Genomic DNA, 17,327 nt, shown 5'->3' on the forward strand with positions numbered 1-17,327 from the left:
ATTATTTAAAATACAATAATAGGTATCACAAACCTACCCAGCCGTCTTAAATTAATCAAATTTTGAGACAAATACTCATATGATTGAATAGATAATCTAAGTTGTACAGATAAAAAGATCTTCATTGATAAAAGATAAAAAAGATAAATATCGATTATATCGACGAGAAAATAAAATCCTGGATTACGAACAATGGTTCGATTTAAGATGAAGAAAAATGGATGGAAATAATTATAGATTTTTTGACGAAACTAAACTAAACAGGAAGATCAAAAATCTTAAAATTTATTCAAGATTATTATGAAAAATCATGAATTGATTAAAGTAAACTACAGCACACATCGATAGGAATTGATAAAGTGGAACCGAGAACTAAATCCGACAAGTATCTAAATGCAGCATCGAAGAGAGGTTCCCGACTTTGGATTGATGCGCTCGCAGGTGGCAGATTCACTGAAGGACATGATGCTGAAGGCTATGGGATTCTTGCTATTAAAGAAGGTCTACGGCTTGACGTGAACGAGGGCATCAAATGCTTGCAATCGAAATGCGATGCATCCTCCTCGATGGATTTTGAACATTATCAACGACATATCCCATTGTTGAATCGCGTGGTAATTTTGTTTTGCTGGATCTTTTTCGTGGAAGAAGGTATCTTCTTCAAGGGATGTCCATGCATTCTTCTTGTTCATGTTGGCTGCAAGGGTGCAAGCAGATGCCTCGAAGAGAGGAAAGGTGGTGGTGGTGGTGGCCTCTCCATGTGTTCATGGCCTTCTGTGGCATGTGGTAGTGCAGAAAAGGCTGCCTCAGGCACTGCCAATTCGTGGATTCTCCACGAAGGAAAGAAACAGGTGAAGACAGTGATCCAAAGGCAAAAAGATGTTACACTTCTATCATACCTCACGGAGAGGGAATCCAAGATAGCCTGCATCACCAGTATGTTTCAGTGCCCACTTGGAAGAGTACTTTGTAGGATGTCCATGAAGCTCACAAAACTGAAGTATACAGTCACTAATCACATGCATCCTTCATTGTGATGGTTCATTAGCCATGAGAACTACCTGTCAACTGCTACTTCCAAATGAAAGACTGAGGTCATTACATCTATGGGCCAGAAATGCCAAAAGTCATGCAATACTAGTGGCTGCAATTGTCATAGCAACAAGTTCATCCTTTCTGATTCCTTTTCTGGTTCTTTTTCTACCATATTTTGACCAAAACATCATGATGTTGTGATCATGGGACTGGAGTGGTTTGCAGCAAAATCCAACCAGGGCAGTGTAGAAGCATATGCCTGGGGATGGATCATAGACTTCAGATGCACACATGAGAGCATTTGATCACAATGGACTTACAACAAGGGTTCGGCTTCATCTTTCAAGCAATGGTAGTAACACAGATGTTTAACTCTATTAGTTGGGAAATGACGAAGGTGGATAGATTGCTACAACAAAGGGAACACAAAGGAGGAAGTGCAGTTGACCATGATGTTTGTGTTAGGAAGGTGGAACAGCTGAAAAGAGCACTGCCTCCTCCAGCTAAAAAGGCATTGACTTGTTGGGAAGAAACTCCAAAAGTGAAAAAGAAGCCTCATCATAAACTATGGTGTATGCACAAAAGAGCCCATTCCTGATACAAAACTTGGGCTTGTGGGAGAGAGATGGCCGTCTCCCTTTGCTTTCTTAATTCAGTTGTACACTGCAATCATTGTGAGGAAAGTAGATTAGCAGAAGCTGTAAAGCTCTTCATCAGTTCTGTGAGGTGCATCTTCTGTGGCAGGCAATTATGTGCTTGGCCTGCCTGGTTTCCTCTTTCCACACCCTGCCAATGTCCTCTGCTATCTTCACAGCATCCAGGGATGCACCAGACAACCCCCTCCTCGTGAATCCAACAGCATAAAGCCCTGAGCTCCCTTTCCATCCATTTGGGAATGGATGCCTTGGGAAACCATCTTTGTTGAAGAAGTCAGTTCCCTGCACAAAATCAAAACCTCAAGGTGTAAGCTTTCAGCGATTAGAGCAAAGCAAATGACATTAACTGCCACCTCTTGTTCATATGCCCACTCCTATTTAATTTGTGTTCTCAGGATCCCAATATTATGCAAACTTGCATGACCATTAGATCATGTGGAATGCCATGCAGAAACACATAGAATTACATGTTCTCTTCAAGCTAATAGTAACAAAAGAATTGGGAGAAGAACAAAAATGTGAACCACTTTGATCTCCTCTGACAAGGATTACACCGCATGAAAGGAAGAAAAAGGAAGTTTGATTAACCTGCAGCCATGAATGAACGTTGCTGCGATAACCGGTGGCCAGGATGACCGAATCGACGTCGATGATCGTGTGATCCACCAGCTCTGCCTTGCCATGCAAAAACCTCTTGACTCCAGGAACAACCTTTATCTCACCGCTCTTGATTTTGCTCAGGGCACCGATGTCCAACACGGGTGTCTTGCCCTGCGTGTTCTTCAGCTCCAGAGGACCCTGAGAAGGTCGTTTTATGCCGAGCTTCTCGATGTTCCCAAGTGTCATCCATGACAGGGCCAACAGGACCCTGTCGACCATCTTCAATGGAAGCCATTTCATCAAGGAGACAGCGAGCTCAAACGTCGATCTCCCTAATGTCTCCCGTGGTAGCACATGGACCTGTTGCACAAATCACTTGAATCAGTAAACAGAGTCCATGTAAGTGAAGCCAATGACGAGGGAATACAGTCGTAGTTCTTGTAACGTTGTCCTCACCGAGTCACGCACCACCATGGTGGGGAAGGCGTTATGATGACAGAGATCAAAGGCGACTTCCATGCCGGAGTTTCCGCAGCCGACAACAAGCACCTGCTTTCCCCGGTACGCCTCACCGGATCTGTAGTCGCTTGAATGTATCACCCGCCCGCCGAACTTCTCGAGTCCTTCCATCTCCGGGATCACGCAATCTGCATTCTCGCCTGTAGCCACGACTAGCCACTGGCAAATGTATTCCGCCTCGGCTTTCCTGCCCACGGCCTGGCGGCGTCCCACGGCGGTCCTCACCCGCCACATCCCGCAGGTGCTATCGTACTTCGCAGAGAGCACGGTCTCATCGAACTGTGGGTTGAGCTGGAAGTGCCGGGCGTAGGACTCCAAGTAGTCTATGAACTGGTTCTTGGAGGGATACTCGGGGAAGTCATCAGGGAAAGGGAGCTTGGGAAGCTGGCAGAATTGCTTCGGGAGGTGGAGCTTTAATCGGTCGTAGGTGCGGTTTTGCCAGAGGGAGGCAATGCAGCTGGACCTCTCGAGGATCACGAAGGGGACGCCATGCTCCTTTAGGCATGCCGCCACAGCGAGTCCCGAAGGACCTGCTCCCACGATGAGCGGTCCATTCACCCACTTGCACCTTCTCTTAAAGAGATTCTCATGCTCAGCTAAACCAGCCATGATCAAAGAATCAGCGAGACGATTCCAGTGACGAGGAGGAGAAGCTCTTTCGGTAGAACCAGTGGGGTTACGTGAAGGGTTCTAGTGGAGTTGGTATGATGAAATATGGTCGAGAGTTGTGAGGGACGAAGACGAGAAGCAGGAAGAGTTCGCAAATGGAAGAGGGGTAGTATAAAGCTCGTTATGGTCAAGTGGGGGAGGTTGAGAGGACCGGAGGGGAGTATATATAAATAGTTGAGCTTGCCATGAGAGCTGCATGTGAGGAGTGTTTTGAGGTCCTTCCAAATCATAACCTTCGCCGTCTACGCCATTTGTTTAACATCTCCAAGACATGGTTTTAATCTCGATATGTTTTCTGAAAGAAGAAGGAAAAGAAACATCGAAGTTGTATATATTTCTATTGCAGGACTCAGAAACAGTACTGAGAATTTACGGGCCAACCTCTCCGAGCACCAAAATGCATACTCTACATTTTTGGACGAGTAAAACGCATGACCGAACGCGCAGCAAATTTTGAGGACCTGACATAAGTTAGCATTGCTTGCTGAAGCAAAGAAAGCTGTTCAGCATCTGACACCGATTCTTTTCTCCATCAACTTGATGTTTTATCCATCACTTTCAGATGGCCAGAAAGAATATTGTGTTCTGAAGCATTTGCTGCCTTTCTCTGATCGATCAGGGATTTTGAGCTGGTTGCCATTGTCCAGCTTACATACTCTTTTTCGTGCTTCTCCAAGTTTTGTGTTGATCAAACTCTTCAGCGATTTATAGAATCGATGCATCCTTGAGCATTCAATGCAGTATCCACTTTGAAATCCAGCACAGGGAGGGCTTCACATGATCTCCACGCCAGAGGACAGTGCTTACGTAGCGTCTCTTAATCTTCTCATGCATCTAACAGAAGCCTGCAGCTGACAAGGAGAACAGTCCTTCCTGCTACGGGACAAGAACTAAAAACGTTCTTCTTCCGTGCCATTTCGTCAAACACTTTTGTCTTCTAAATTACATGTAATGATTTCTCTCACAAGCAGCTTGCTGTTTCGAAATCGGCAAATAGATCTTCCTCTTGATGGACTCTTTGGCAGCATATTAGCCATTGCTTGCACAATCAACAGCAGCCTAAGCAGTTTATCGTGGACTATCACACACACCTGTTACCTTCACCAAGACGGTAATCAATCTACTGTACCAGTGGCCATTGCTTATGCACTACATTTTCCTGATCATGGTAACTTGAAAGCTTGCCAATCCAAATATTCTGCAACTTCTCTCCATTCCACATATCTAATTGGACCTGAAAACATGCTAATTGGGCATTGAACTAACACACCATGTTGCCGAAGCCATGTGGGAGGAGAGGGAACATTCCAAGGCGAGAGAAAAGGTTGAGAGTGATGCATGAGGCCGTAAAATGATTAGGAGATATGGGAAGGAAGACCGAAAGGGAGAAGAGGAGATACATGACAAGGGGAAAAGGATAAGCGAAAAGGAGTTTTGATTCGAGTACTTGCTGCGGCAAGACGAATCATGCCATCCAACCCATCACAAAAATGACATCAATAGAACGCGTCTCACTGTTAGGAATCTATAAATCTTTTAAGCAGTAGAGCCCCTTTTTTTGGGGTTCTCATGATGATTGAAATATTAAATCCAAAAAAAGATTCGGGATTCCAATTCTTGGAGGTGGGGACGTCTTGGGGCCCACGGTAACGGAAGAAAATGTGGGGGGGGGGGGGGTTTGTGGAGATCCAATGAGAGCAAGCCACGGGAGGAGGGTCCCACTTGGCAGACGACACAAAAAGTAGCGGATGGGGACGACCCCGACGGGAATCTTCGCATGGCGTGGGGCCGACGTCGAGTATCTATGCTGTCCCGTGTATCGCGTCTTTCCTACGTGGTGCGATCGCCACCACGTCGGACGGCTGCGGACCACGAAGGAAAAGGAGGGTGGGGGGAGGGCCCCACGGGGCGCACGGATTTTGAGGCAGCCTGGCCTTTACAGTTGGCTCCTCCCCACGGCCCATGACGCACTGCTCGTGCCATCTCTGCCCGTGAAACTTTCCAAACCCACCCCGCTGCACCAACGTCCCACCAAAGCAAACAAAGAATCGGACTAGAGAATCTTGTAGCGTAAACCCTACCCTCCCACCCAATAGATTCGATCTCGACCGAGGAAAATGACACGTGCACATCCGATTGTGATTTCGATCGGTGCTCGTTTGATAATAAGCCGGACACAGTCACCACTCGAGAAGATGCTCAGTTAGTATACGACGTCACTGACGAGGCAGACAATCAAATTCGATATTAATAAGCTTGAAATCGACTAAAATCTTTAATCTTTCTAAGATGATATGATGTGAGGAAGCATTGGATAGATAGTTTGATGACCTGCTTTTTAAGATACTTATGATTTGTACTAAGGAAATATTAACTTTCTTTTAATTGTCTTTATATATGCAGTAGGTTGTTGACCTATAAGCCCTAATTCTTATATTCCCTATCATTAATAAAGTGTTCCGCGTGTGGAGGCTGAAGCGGTGATCTCAGAAATGATTAAAAGAGTTGTCGTGGATCAGTGCTCAAGTCACGGAAATAATATTGCTACCCTGTAATGATAGGCATCTCGTGCATTAGATCATGTCTTTGTTTCTCGTATAAAGGCTTTATGGAGGGTCCTTCAAGGTTCATTTATTGTTGCGAGAATGATGATCCCGGATGTTAGGATTTGAATAGTAACTTGGAGTGATGGTGAACCCCCCAAGTCTCTATAATCCGAGAGTGAAGCTAATGGTGGGGAGGCATGTGAATGGAGGTAGCCCTTGGCTTTTCTTTTAAGGGTACTCTATTCTTTTCATGTCGATGAAGAAAAAAAAAAAGTGTAGGGTAGGGCATTTGGCTTTTCCCGAGTCCTTATATTCTTAGGGCATGGGAATGCATGCTGCCAACTTTGCACTTGGCCACTTGTTAAACCAAAGCTTGGAACTGGATCACTCCAAGGGCAACATCCAAAGGTGATAGAAGACTGCATGCCATCAGTATCCTCATCAAAGCTAGCTTGGTCAGATAGGGATGTGCATGAACTGTCATCACCATGTCTCTCTCTCTCTCTCCATCTCTTTATTACACCCACGCATGCATCTGCTGCTACACATCAAATCCCCACCTTCTGTAACGCCGCTGTAATCGCGCTTTTTGAAGTAAAAAAGAAAAGCTCTCAGCTGCAGAAGCCATGCAGATTTCAACTTTGGACTAATCTAATAGGAAGCCTTTATGAATGCCAGTGGGCACGAGAGAAAGGAGGTGGTACCAGCAGATTATTATATATAAGGCAGAATCCTATGGATAGGGTCTTCTTACACACGCATGACAAAAGTTGTAAAGAGGTGATGGAGAACTTCTCTCTGGTTTCCTGCAATGGCTTCGAGGTTTTCTCGGCCGAATCTATTGCATGGATCCTTTAGAGAAAAAGAACATCCAAAGGTGGAGAGGAAAGGCATATATACTCCATGTTTACACATGTCCTGCGGATTCCGGTCTTATTCATGTACCTTAAAGATATAGTTTTCAAGCCTTTCAATTTTCATGATAAGTTTCTTTCACTTAGTTAAAGCTCACTGCAATGATTATATCATGCATGGGCTGTAGACATTTAGTCAGCTCAAACTTTTCATCTACAATGATTACTGCACATTACTATATACAAGGCAGCGATCAAAGTGTAACCTACCTAGTGAAGAAAAAGGAAAAGAAAAGTGTAGCGTAGGATTCAATTTCTAGCACAAAGCTGTAAGTTGTGTTTCACTGGTTGATTTTTGTATGGTTTAATCATGTGATTTTTTTAAGTCGATTTGATTTAACTAATTGCGCGCCGGTAATGGCATCGACACTCGGCTCTAGAATTGATTGAATGTCAAAAGGAATGGCTTTGATCACACAAGTAGTCAGTCACAATTATTAGAAGATTATGCCAGCCACTAATTTTATATTCTCAGCAAAAGATGGATAAGCATAGATGCAAACTCAACATTTGAAGCAGGCTATGGAATTTAAGATTCTGAATAGAACATATTGATTATGTTGGATTGGTGTTGGATCATAACAAGGCTAACTCACCAATAGATCTTAAGGTTGATTTTTAACACACACACACACATACAGAGAGAGAGCGAGAGAGAGAGAGAGAGAGAGAGAGAGTTGTGATCAACACAGTGGATCAAATTTAACTGGCCAAGTTGGTTCAGCCACAGGAAAAAAGGGGTTGGAACCCTAATAAACCGATAGCTTTGTACCACATGTACTATAAGAATTTTTCCATGTCAGGCTACAAGCTCAATCATCTTGATAATTTTTAGTCAAAAACAGCATCATAAATAAGCTATTTTCTTTTGATTTTTCGACTTCGTATCAGAATAAAGAAACAACCGAAGAAGATTTGATGCTCGGCAGCTTCTTCACGCATGAGCTTATTTCACCGGAATACTTTCATCTCTAAACCACACAAAATTCAGCTTGTTTGTCTTATGATTTGAGTCGAATCAGTATCAAGTGACCAGTCCAATGATCATCATAATGTGATCAGAAATAATCATTTGCTTAAAACCCAAAGAGAACTCATAGATTACTGTTCCTCCCCTTCTCCTTCTGGAGTCATCAAGGGAAACCAATATGAATGAAGAAAACTAGAGCTTATTCCTTATGGTTACAACCCCAACATTTGGCCAACTCCCAATGAGCTGGTTCAGTTAATATGATCAGTTGGAAAACAGTTGAGTGTCAGTGAAAAGGCATGCTAAGATAGCATGTGGCATGGTCATATCTTATTCTTTGTGCTCTACATAAGTTCTTAATATTATCATGAGAAGGAGATTCTTTGATGTTCTTGGAGCATGGGATGGTTGAGATTGAGTAATGTTCTTAGTCATAAAGCCTTCTTCCTAGCTAGGTACATCATCACATGGTATATAAAATATTAAACTATGTGATTTGAACCTCTTAACATTAATTCTTGACCTTTGTTTTAAGAAATAATCTTGTCTTTCATAGAAGCTGGTACCTTGGAATGGAAATGTTATCTTGTAGGACTTGAAGATTGTGATCCATGGCCTCTTCCTCCTTGTTTGTGGTTATCATGCCACTTCCAAGGTGCATGCATTAAGTGTCAATTTGATTTCTTGCATTTTTCACACATACGCAAAGCTTTGTGAACTAATTAACAATCAACAAACACAATCTTCTTTGGATTTAAGACCCTAAATCTTATAGTTCTATCATCACAAGAAATCTCTTGTTTGTTTGGTAAGACATTCATTTGCTGAATCATTGTTTAGTACTTTTTCAGGGGGTAAGAATTGATGATTTTAAATGACAAATAGGTCTCCATAGGCTTCATCCAATTGCTAACTATCAGCTAGTAATAACTAAATAGAAGCCTCCTAATGCAGGTTACTATATGACTTTGCATTGTCAACACTTCATAACATGGAACAAGTTCATCTTTTAATCAATGGAAAGGACAACAACTAATTGAAGTTAATCAGCTGCAACTGTTCTTGAGAGAATCATCATTTGGTACTAATCCTCTCCAAATAAGACAAATGAGCCATGAACAGGACAACCTACTAATTTGGTGCTTAGATTATAGGTAGGGATCCTAACACAGTGCTCCAAGATAAATAATAATCGATGGATCCAACGATCAATCTACGGTTCCTAAACAATCGTGCCACGATAAAGAGCCTAAAAGATTAGTTATTTCGACAACTTTGTCGGGTTTAGTACTCTAATATTATCAGTTTAGCAAAAACTTCGGCTCACATGGTGGAGTTTAATCAACTAATCATCATTAATGACTACTGTTTTACTGTGTTTTCATTATCAAGGGACAAATTTACCTTCCAACACCAATCGATCTTTGATATGATCGAATTTAAATCTAAAGCACATTTGGATCTCAAGTGACAAATGAAAGATGCACCCATCATCTACCTTTTTTAAGCCAAAATAGTTCTTAATAACCCTACAACACGATCAATCAAGAACTATCTAAAGGACCTATTCCTCATGCATGAACTATCTAGAGTTCTATGGACCGTGTTGAAGTACGTGAGATTGATTGATCACATGGAAAAATAGTAGGTCAAGCTAGGGATGAACATGTGATCAGTGCATTGGTCAAGGCAATCATCGTTAATAGAATATATATAGTGTTGTATCTATTGTGCTTGTCGTCTTAGCCAGAGAATACAAGGTTCCTGATCCCATTTAATCTTGCGTTTCAGCAATCAAAGGCAAGAGATTTGGGATGCTAAATTGCTTCAAAAACTATTCACTGGTTTGACTACATGTCACAAAGTCCAAAGTTAGATGTGTACATGGAATGAGTCACATGAACTAATCATTGCCAATCATCATGGATCTTGCGGCCGCCTCATAGTTAATTTTCTCTTTGAGAACAATCATGGAGGCATTAAACATAGGTATGAAGATAGTAAAATAATAGTGATTATTATAAAAGTTTGTCACCATCCAAAACTTAAATCATTATTATGTATTTGTTCATTTCCGATTGGGAGTAAACCAAGATGTTACAAAGCAGAGAAAGCTCGTATGATATTGTTGAGCATGTAATTAATACTACAAATTGTTGCTCTCTCAGCATGTAATTATTTATGAAACAAGGGATTCCAATCTCAGCAATTTCTAATCTGAATCTCCTATCGGTTGATCAAGCCTTTTCCAAGCATGCTATCAACCAAACCATCAGATTTAAAATTGATATTTCTGGGAATTCTTGATCCACTGGATGTCCACCTGACTTCAACATGTCAATGTATCGCTGAATTGTTTCGTCAACACCAATTATCAATATAAATGTTCTTTTTTCTTGTTTTACTAGAACAATCCATAGTATAGATGTTGATAGCCGATGTACTACTTCCATAAATCTTGCTTTTTCACTTTGTTTATGACTCCTATTGATGGATGGGCTGTATGAAGTGAGTGGTGTGATGTATGATGAGAAAAAAAAAAAGTGATGATAGATTATCGAGTCAAAAAGTTAAAGAAGAATAGGTGGTAGCGATGTAGGTGTTAACTCATCTTTCCGATCATGATTTGTGCAATGATTGAATAAATCAAAATAAGTAAAAATAATATAACTATGTAAAAGTAATCAAGTGATTAGAATGCTCATCATACATAGAAGGATAAGCAAGTATGCCAAAAGCTAATTCTAAACTAGATTCAATAAAAGGTTCGATCAATCCTATTCTCTAAATTAATAGATAACATAAATTTTGAGTGGGAGGAATAATCCTTTCATAAATAGCCCTAATATAAATAAAATAAACTAATACTCTTAGACTTGGAGGTTAAAATGGTGACTAAGTAGATAGCGCGATAGAGATGATGATACTTAAGGTGATGGATGCCAATGAGGGCTGATATGAATGCTTCTTTTAGTATGGTATCACTACTACTGATAGGTGCCATGCAAATCAATTAGATGAGTGATGACACATGCGGTATGATACACATTCTTTTTGTTCATTATATTATTTGATATTTTATCATTTTATATTGTTTATTGTATATATACACATATATATTGTGATATCCATGGATTTGTGGAATGAGAATCAGATCGTGATGAGATCACGATAATGAGATTGATTTACCTTTAAACACAGATCCTAAATAATCCCGGTAATAACTCACTCGAGAGAGACATCGAGATAACCGGACAGACTAGTGTACTGTATACCTGTACATATGATGAAGGTAGTTGGTCTCATAGCTGCTCATGTGGGGACATTAGGGATATATTGCAGATGCTCATTGGAGAATGAGTTCACTGATTGATCCGTTCACTGAATGCTGGATGGTTAATTATGCCTCATTGTCAAATAGTGATTCTGTAGTCCCAATGATATATCTGGTCCTTAGACTTCGGACACAAGGATGCCATATATGATTACTCTATTCTTGAAAATTCTAGATCTAACACAACCGATCATCGGGAGTAGTAGCTAATCTTACAAGGACTATTGAGTGTCGATAGAGTATTATCCACTCTCGGTGTCATGAGAGCAATATCCTATATATTCTTACTCAAATAAATCTCTTTTTATGGTCATTCAAATTGAGAGAGAAATAGTTCTTAGGGAGAATCTGATTAGAGAGATACTCGAATAGAAATTGAATGAGTATGACAGTATCATGTCTGGTATACGGTCTTTGGGAAATTAAATAGATGAGGAACTATAGATATACTGTAACTAAGGACAGACATGTCCAATGGTTTGGATTCTCCTGTATCGTTTGGGGACTGTGGCGTAGTAGTCTAGTACGTCGACAGTCAATGAGTCGAGTGAATTATTATGGAGATAATAATTCACTGAGCAAGAAGGAGTTCTAACAGATATAACTCATGGCCAGCTCAATATTAGGCCTAGAGGGTCACACAAATATGGTAGGCATTACGACGAATAAAAGTTCGGATATGAGATATCCGCCGGAGCCCTTATCCTATTGGATATCCAATAAGCCATTGAATCATTGGATCCTATGGATGAGATCTAATAAGAGCAAATAAGAGATTATTGGATAAAGATCCACTAATCTAATAGGCTTGGATAGTTGGATGAAGATCTACTGCCCAATAAGATAGGATCCATTATGGTTAAGTTGATTGAGGGTTTCTATAAATAAGAGGGAATCAAAGGTTCATAGGCTAGAGCTTCTCTTGATTGTCATCTTCTATTCTCCTCTCCCCTTCTCCTCCGATTTGAAGAACGTCGTTGCAGCCCTACTATGTGGATTACCGTTAGAGAGGAGGGTACTTGACTTTCTTCATCATCCCCTATAGATATGTAGAGTTTCAAGGATATACGATCTCCCTAGGTAACACAATTTTTATATATGCAGTTTTTAGTTTTCCGAATTTTGCGTATCAATCTTCGCTCGATGACAAACATAATTTATGAGAAATTTGAAGATTTTTATTTTCTATTATTCTGCTATGCATGTGATGTCGACCCTAGATTTCCCTACAATCACTACTATGATGGCAATGATGCTGCTACGATAAAGATAAAGAAGACGGATGATGGAAAGGAGGGAATAAAAAAAATATATAGTAGGGCCTCTCATCCTTGAAGACTCTCTTCTCACTCAGGCCTTTCACATAAGAGTTTTGATAGCTACAAGAACTCAATTAAAGGGGAAGAGGGAGTTTATAATACTTTTATAATGATGAATATTTCTTAGATGAGTGACATATACTTTATTCCAGAAGAGAAGTGAATAGGGACCCATAAGATGAAAATAAATATTCACTTTTGGATGAGTGTCACATACCTCATTCTAAAAGAGCGACGAGTATGAATCATAAGATAAGAACAAGTGTCACTCTTGCATGAATGTTATAAACCCTAAACGTATAAGAGTGGGGGGTTAATAATTCATAGAATGAAGACATGTCTCCACTCCAAGGTCCTCTACCAGGTGTGTGTGTGTGTGTTTATATATATATATGACATCCCCCTTTGATGGCTTCATACATGCCCAAGATAAAAGCCTAATATACATGCGTCCAATGCCTAAATCCTACTATAATTTAATAAGAAAATAAAATATGTATGATTGACTCTCTATAGGCATTTATGCATATATGACTTTGGTGTGTCAATTTTGAGTTCTTCGTGTCCTCTTGAACTATTGTAATGGTATGGTGGTACTTTGATCTCTATCAACTCTCTTCAGATAAAAAAAAATTTACGATTGGTGAATGAAATTTGAGATATACTCTAGGAGGTTAGGGTCTATTAGTTGTAACTCCTCTTCTAAGATTCATATGTCCTCAAGGTCAGATTGTCCATATCATCATACCAAATATTTACACTCTTAGTCAATGAGAGAGATAATAGGTTGGTCATCCAAGATATTCTCAACTTGCTCCCAAACGATCAAGTGTAGAGGGAACTATGAAATTAGTGGTACTAGCATAGAAGAAGAGGAATAATCTCGTTGTCATTAGTGCATGTGATTATATCTCTAACGTGGGCTCTAGTGGCTCGTTATAGAGTGATAAGTCTTTCACTTTGGAATTAGAGGTATTGGCATAGACATTGCTGATGCCTATGTCAATTGGTAGCTTAAGGATATAAGCATCATCACTAACTCTTTGTCATATTTTATAAGGACCCATGCTCCTAGCATATAACTTTTTTATGGCCCTAGTGAGATATCTCTTAGGTTGGATCCTTATCATCATTTGCTTTCGCTCGTAAAAAGATTGAGACATACAATACATATTTGTTTTTGACTTATATAATTCATCGCTCTAAGTAATCTTTTATCCAGTCTCATCATGCAACTCATGAATATTTTTAGAAAAAAATTCAATAGCGTTTGAGAGAGAAAAGTGGGTGAGAAGAGACGAAGATCGATAAGTTTTCTAGATTAATAGCTAATGATAACTTGAAATAGACTAACACCAGTTGAGTAATTGATGGTGCTATTAAATGAGAACTCGGCTATAGGTAGTACCTTATCTCGATTAGTTATATGATCATCTACCAAATATCGAAGCAAGTCACCCAACGACCTATTGACCACTTTAATTTAATCATCAATTTGGAGATGATATATCTAAGAAACTTAAATTTAGTCCCTAGAAATTTCTATGGAGTCTTTAATAATAACTGATAAAATGTACATTTTTATACGATAATGAAATTGGAAAAATCATGCAACCTAACAACTTTCTTAAAGAATATTTTGACTATATGAGAGACATCAAAAGTCTTTAAGAAAATAATAAAGTATATCATCTTTAAAAATCAATCAATAAGAATAAAGATATAACCATATCTCGTAATAGTGTGAGGGAGACCCAATACAAAACCCATAACTATATCTTTTCAAAATGAGTGTGGGACAGGTACTAGTGTGTATAGGCCTGTGTTATATTTTTTAGTTTTAGCTATTTGATAAGTATGATAATGCTTAATAGGCTTAGCTATATTCCTTTACAAGGGTGAGAATGACAAATACTAAACAAGGATTAAGGCTTTCTTGTATGAACTGTGAAATGGTTCATCAACTTGCCTCTTGAGCTCTATATGCTAAGTGAGATTCTATTAGTAGTAGGGGTAATTAATCAAAAAGTTCTTTAGGTGTTATATCAAAAAAATCCTTTAAAATTTTTATGACATTAGGGAGCAATTTTGTCTTAGATTCAAGAGGAGTCTCTTTAAAGGCAAAAACAATTTCCGAGTCTTTTAGCTAAGCAGAGAAAGGATCGAACTTCAAAATGTGCAAAAGACTTAGATATAAGTATAAATGATGAAATTATCCTCTTAAATGTATTAGTTATAATCTCCTTAGGGGGCAATATGACCAACTTAATCTTCGTCCCATTATGCTCAAAGTAGTAGGTATTGACTTTGCCATAATGTATGACATACATGTAGTATAGCTAAGACTTATCAAATAACATATGGGAAACATCCATAGGAAGCATATCATATCAAACTAGGTCCTTATATGTAGCTAAATTAATAGAAACTAAACATCTATAGATAATAAGTGTGCTAGTTTTGTCTACCCAAATCATATTGTTGGGTTATGAGTATGATTTATGTTTAAGTTTAAATTTGACTATGGTGGTTTAGGATACTATATTAAGACTATTGCCCCAATCTATGACAATCTTACAATTATGACCATTACACTTAGTATATGTGTGAAATATACAAGTGCGATGCTAATCTTTAGAAGTTTTGAGTTGAGCCAAAATAATGCATAATCATAATAGTACATAAGGTAGCATCAGGTGGTCCCTCATTATCATATACACTAACTAGATTATCATTCTCATCATCTTAGTACTTCGGTTTATGTGCATTTTGTGAGTGTTTTAAACTTGGTTATTTATTATAGTGCCGAAGTCTTATATATATTGAATTATAACTTGCATGTAAATAGAAGTACAAATAATATATATATATATATATATATTACCCTCATTTAGAGGTATTATTTATGATATCTATTCCTTATAAACATGATAAATGACATGTTCATTTTCTTTTACTTTTAAAGATGAAGTATATACTTTCCAAAAATATTATTCATAATGTTCTATGAAACATTGGTTGAGCATGCATAAGCATCAATATATATATATATATATATATATATATATATATATATATATATATATATATATATATATATATATATATATATATATATATATATATATATATATATATATATATATATATATATATTATAACAAAAAGACATGGCCCTTGAATTATAATAAGTCTTTAGCAAATCTTAAAATTTGAATGAGTTTAAGAAAATTTAAGTTTTAAATATCATGCGAAGAATAATAAGCTACTTAGGTATAAATAAAGTAATAAAGAGTTAAATAAAAATAAAAATAAAAATTAAAGAAGAGTATTACACTAAAAATATTGAAATGATTGAAAGATGAATTTAAATCAAAATATATCATTCTTATGAAACTAAATTAAGCTCAAATTAGGTAACTTTAAGAAAAAAATAAAATAACTTGGAGAGGAGGTCTAATGGGGTTGAACCCATGACCTCTTGGTTGCCTCTTAAGCAACTCTCCAAAACTAGCTCCTATTTACTTCAATCTTATCTTCTTCAACACATAATTTTTTTAATTTTTAATTTTTCTCTTATATTTTAACCCTTTCTTTATTGAAACCTAAGGTTCTTGGTTCTAAAGCCTAATTCCTCCCCTGTTATACTTAGGATTTTAGTTTTATAAATTATAAACTAATTTTTCAATTATTTTTGAGTAATATATACTTTAAATTAATATTTTATTTTTAAATTTATGGTTCTAAATCCTTTAATATAACTTTAATATTAGATTGGTATATAGAGTTAATACCATCTTTATATACAAAGATATGAGATATATAAATTTAGTTAGTCCTAACCCTATTTCAATAGAACATAATATGTGTTAATAGTTAGATTGGGGGATAGTTTAGCCTCCAAATGATTCTATTTTAATCTAAAATTTAATATGTATATAGTTTTATATGTTATCTTTTTTTTTTTACAAAATTTCATGATAATTCTATGAAGTAAGACTACTTATAGAATTATAGAGTAGTTTGATTAATACTAATTAGTTCATTTGATTATAGAGTGAATTATTAAAAAATTAGTAGTAAAATTTAGATAAAATTTAGGTTTAGTATAATCTATTTTAGAAAAAAAAAATATCAAAATTTTTCTATGAATTATTACTATGAATTTTTATAAATTAATAATTTAAAAGATAGGGTTATCATTTAAAACATCTCTTAATCCTATACTCCCGATTTGATAGATTTACTGTTCCCTAACACACCCAATCGGAATATAATTTTTCACTATTATCTTTATTTTTGAGTTAAATATGGTAAGTGTAAGTTTAATTCATTATAAAATAATAGTCATATAAATTATTATATTTATAATATATTTTTAAAAATATATCTCGTAGGATATGATTGTGTTGAGCTAGGCATAAGTTTAATGTTAGTGTATATATTACATAAGCATAAAAATATATGAATTACGATAAAAATATATTTTATAGATGCATTTATGACAATGTACAATGGAGTGCATATATATTCTATGACATACAGTATAAGATTACATGAATATGTTATGATGTGCAATCTATGTATATGTTATAACATATGATGTGAGAGTATATATATATATATATATATATATATATATATATATATATATATATATATATATATATATATATATATATATATATATATATATATATATATATATATATATATGTTCATAAATGTGCTATAATCCACGATGTATAGCATTTTGAGTTATTTT

General features: G+C 37.2%; 1 protein-coding gene across 1 annotated transcript; it reads right to left on the bottom strand.

Annotated features, from left to right (window-relative positions):
* Window positions 1–1,386: 1,386 nt before the first annotated feature.
* Window positions 1,387–3,547, bottom strand: LOC103971782 (probable indole-3-pyruvate monooxygenase YUCCA5). Its single transcript, XM_009385900.3, has 3 exons — window positions 2,748–3,547; window positions 2,280–2,651; window positions 1,387–1,973 (listed from the first exon to the last, which is right to left on the bottom strand). The coding sequence occupies exons 1-3, from the start codon at window positions 3,417–3,419 to the stop codon at window positions 1,749–1,751; spliced, it is 1,269 nt and encodes a 422-aa protein (XP_009384175.1). The 5' UTR covers window positions 3,420–3,547; the 3' UTR covers window positions 1,387–1,748.
* Window positions 3,548–17,327: the final 13,780 nt, after the last annotated feature.

The sequence above is a fragment of the Musa acuminata genome, chromosome BXJ1-2 (assembly GCF_036884655.1).
Source record: "Musa acuminata AAA Group cultivar baxijiao chromosome BXJ1-2, Cavendish_Baxijiao_AAA, whole genome shotgun sequence".
Classification (NCBI taxonomy): Eukaryota; Viridiplantae; Streptophyta; class Magnoliopsida; order Zingiberales; family Musaceae; genus Musa; species Musa acuminata.

Excerpts from the sequence above, each read along its gene's own strand:
- LOC103971782 (XM_009385900.3), bottom strand. The coding sequence starts at position 3,419 with ATGGCTGGTTTAGCTGAGCATGAGAATCTCTTTAAGAGAAGGTGCAAG. Across the intron at positions 2,652-2,747 it reads CCATGGTGGTGCGTGACTCG|GTCCATGTGCTACCACGGGA; the intron begins GTGAGGACAACG and ends TTTGTGCAACAG. Across the intron at positions 1,974-2,279 it reads ACGTTCATTCATGGCTGCAG|GGAACTGACTTCTTCAACAA; the intron begins GTTAATCAAACT and ends GATTTTGTGCAG.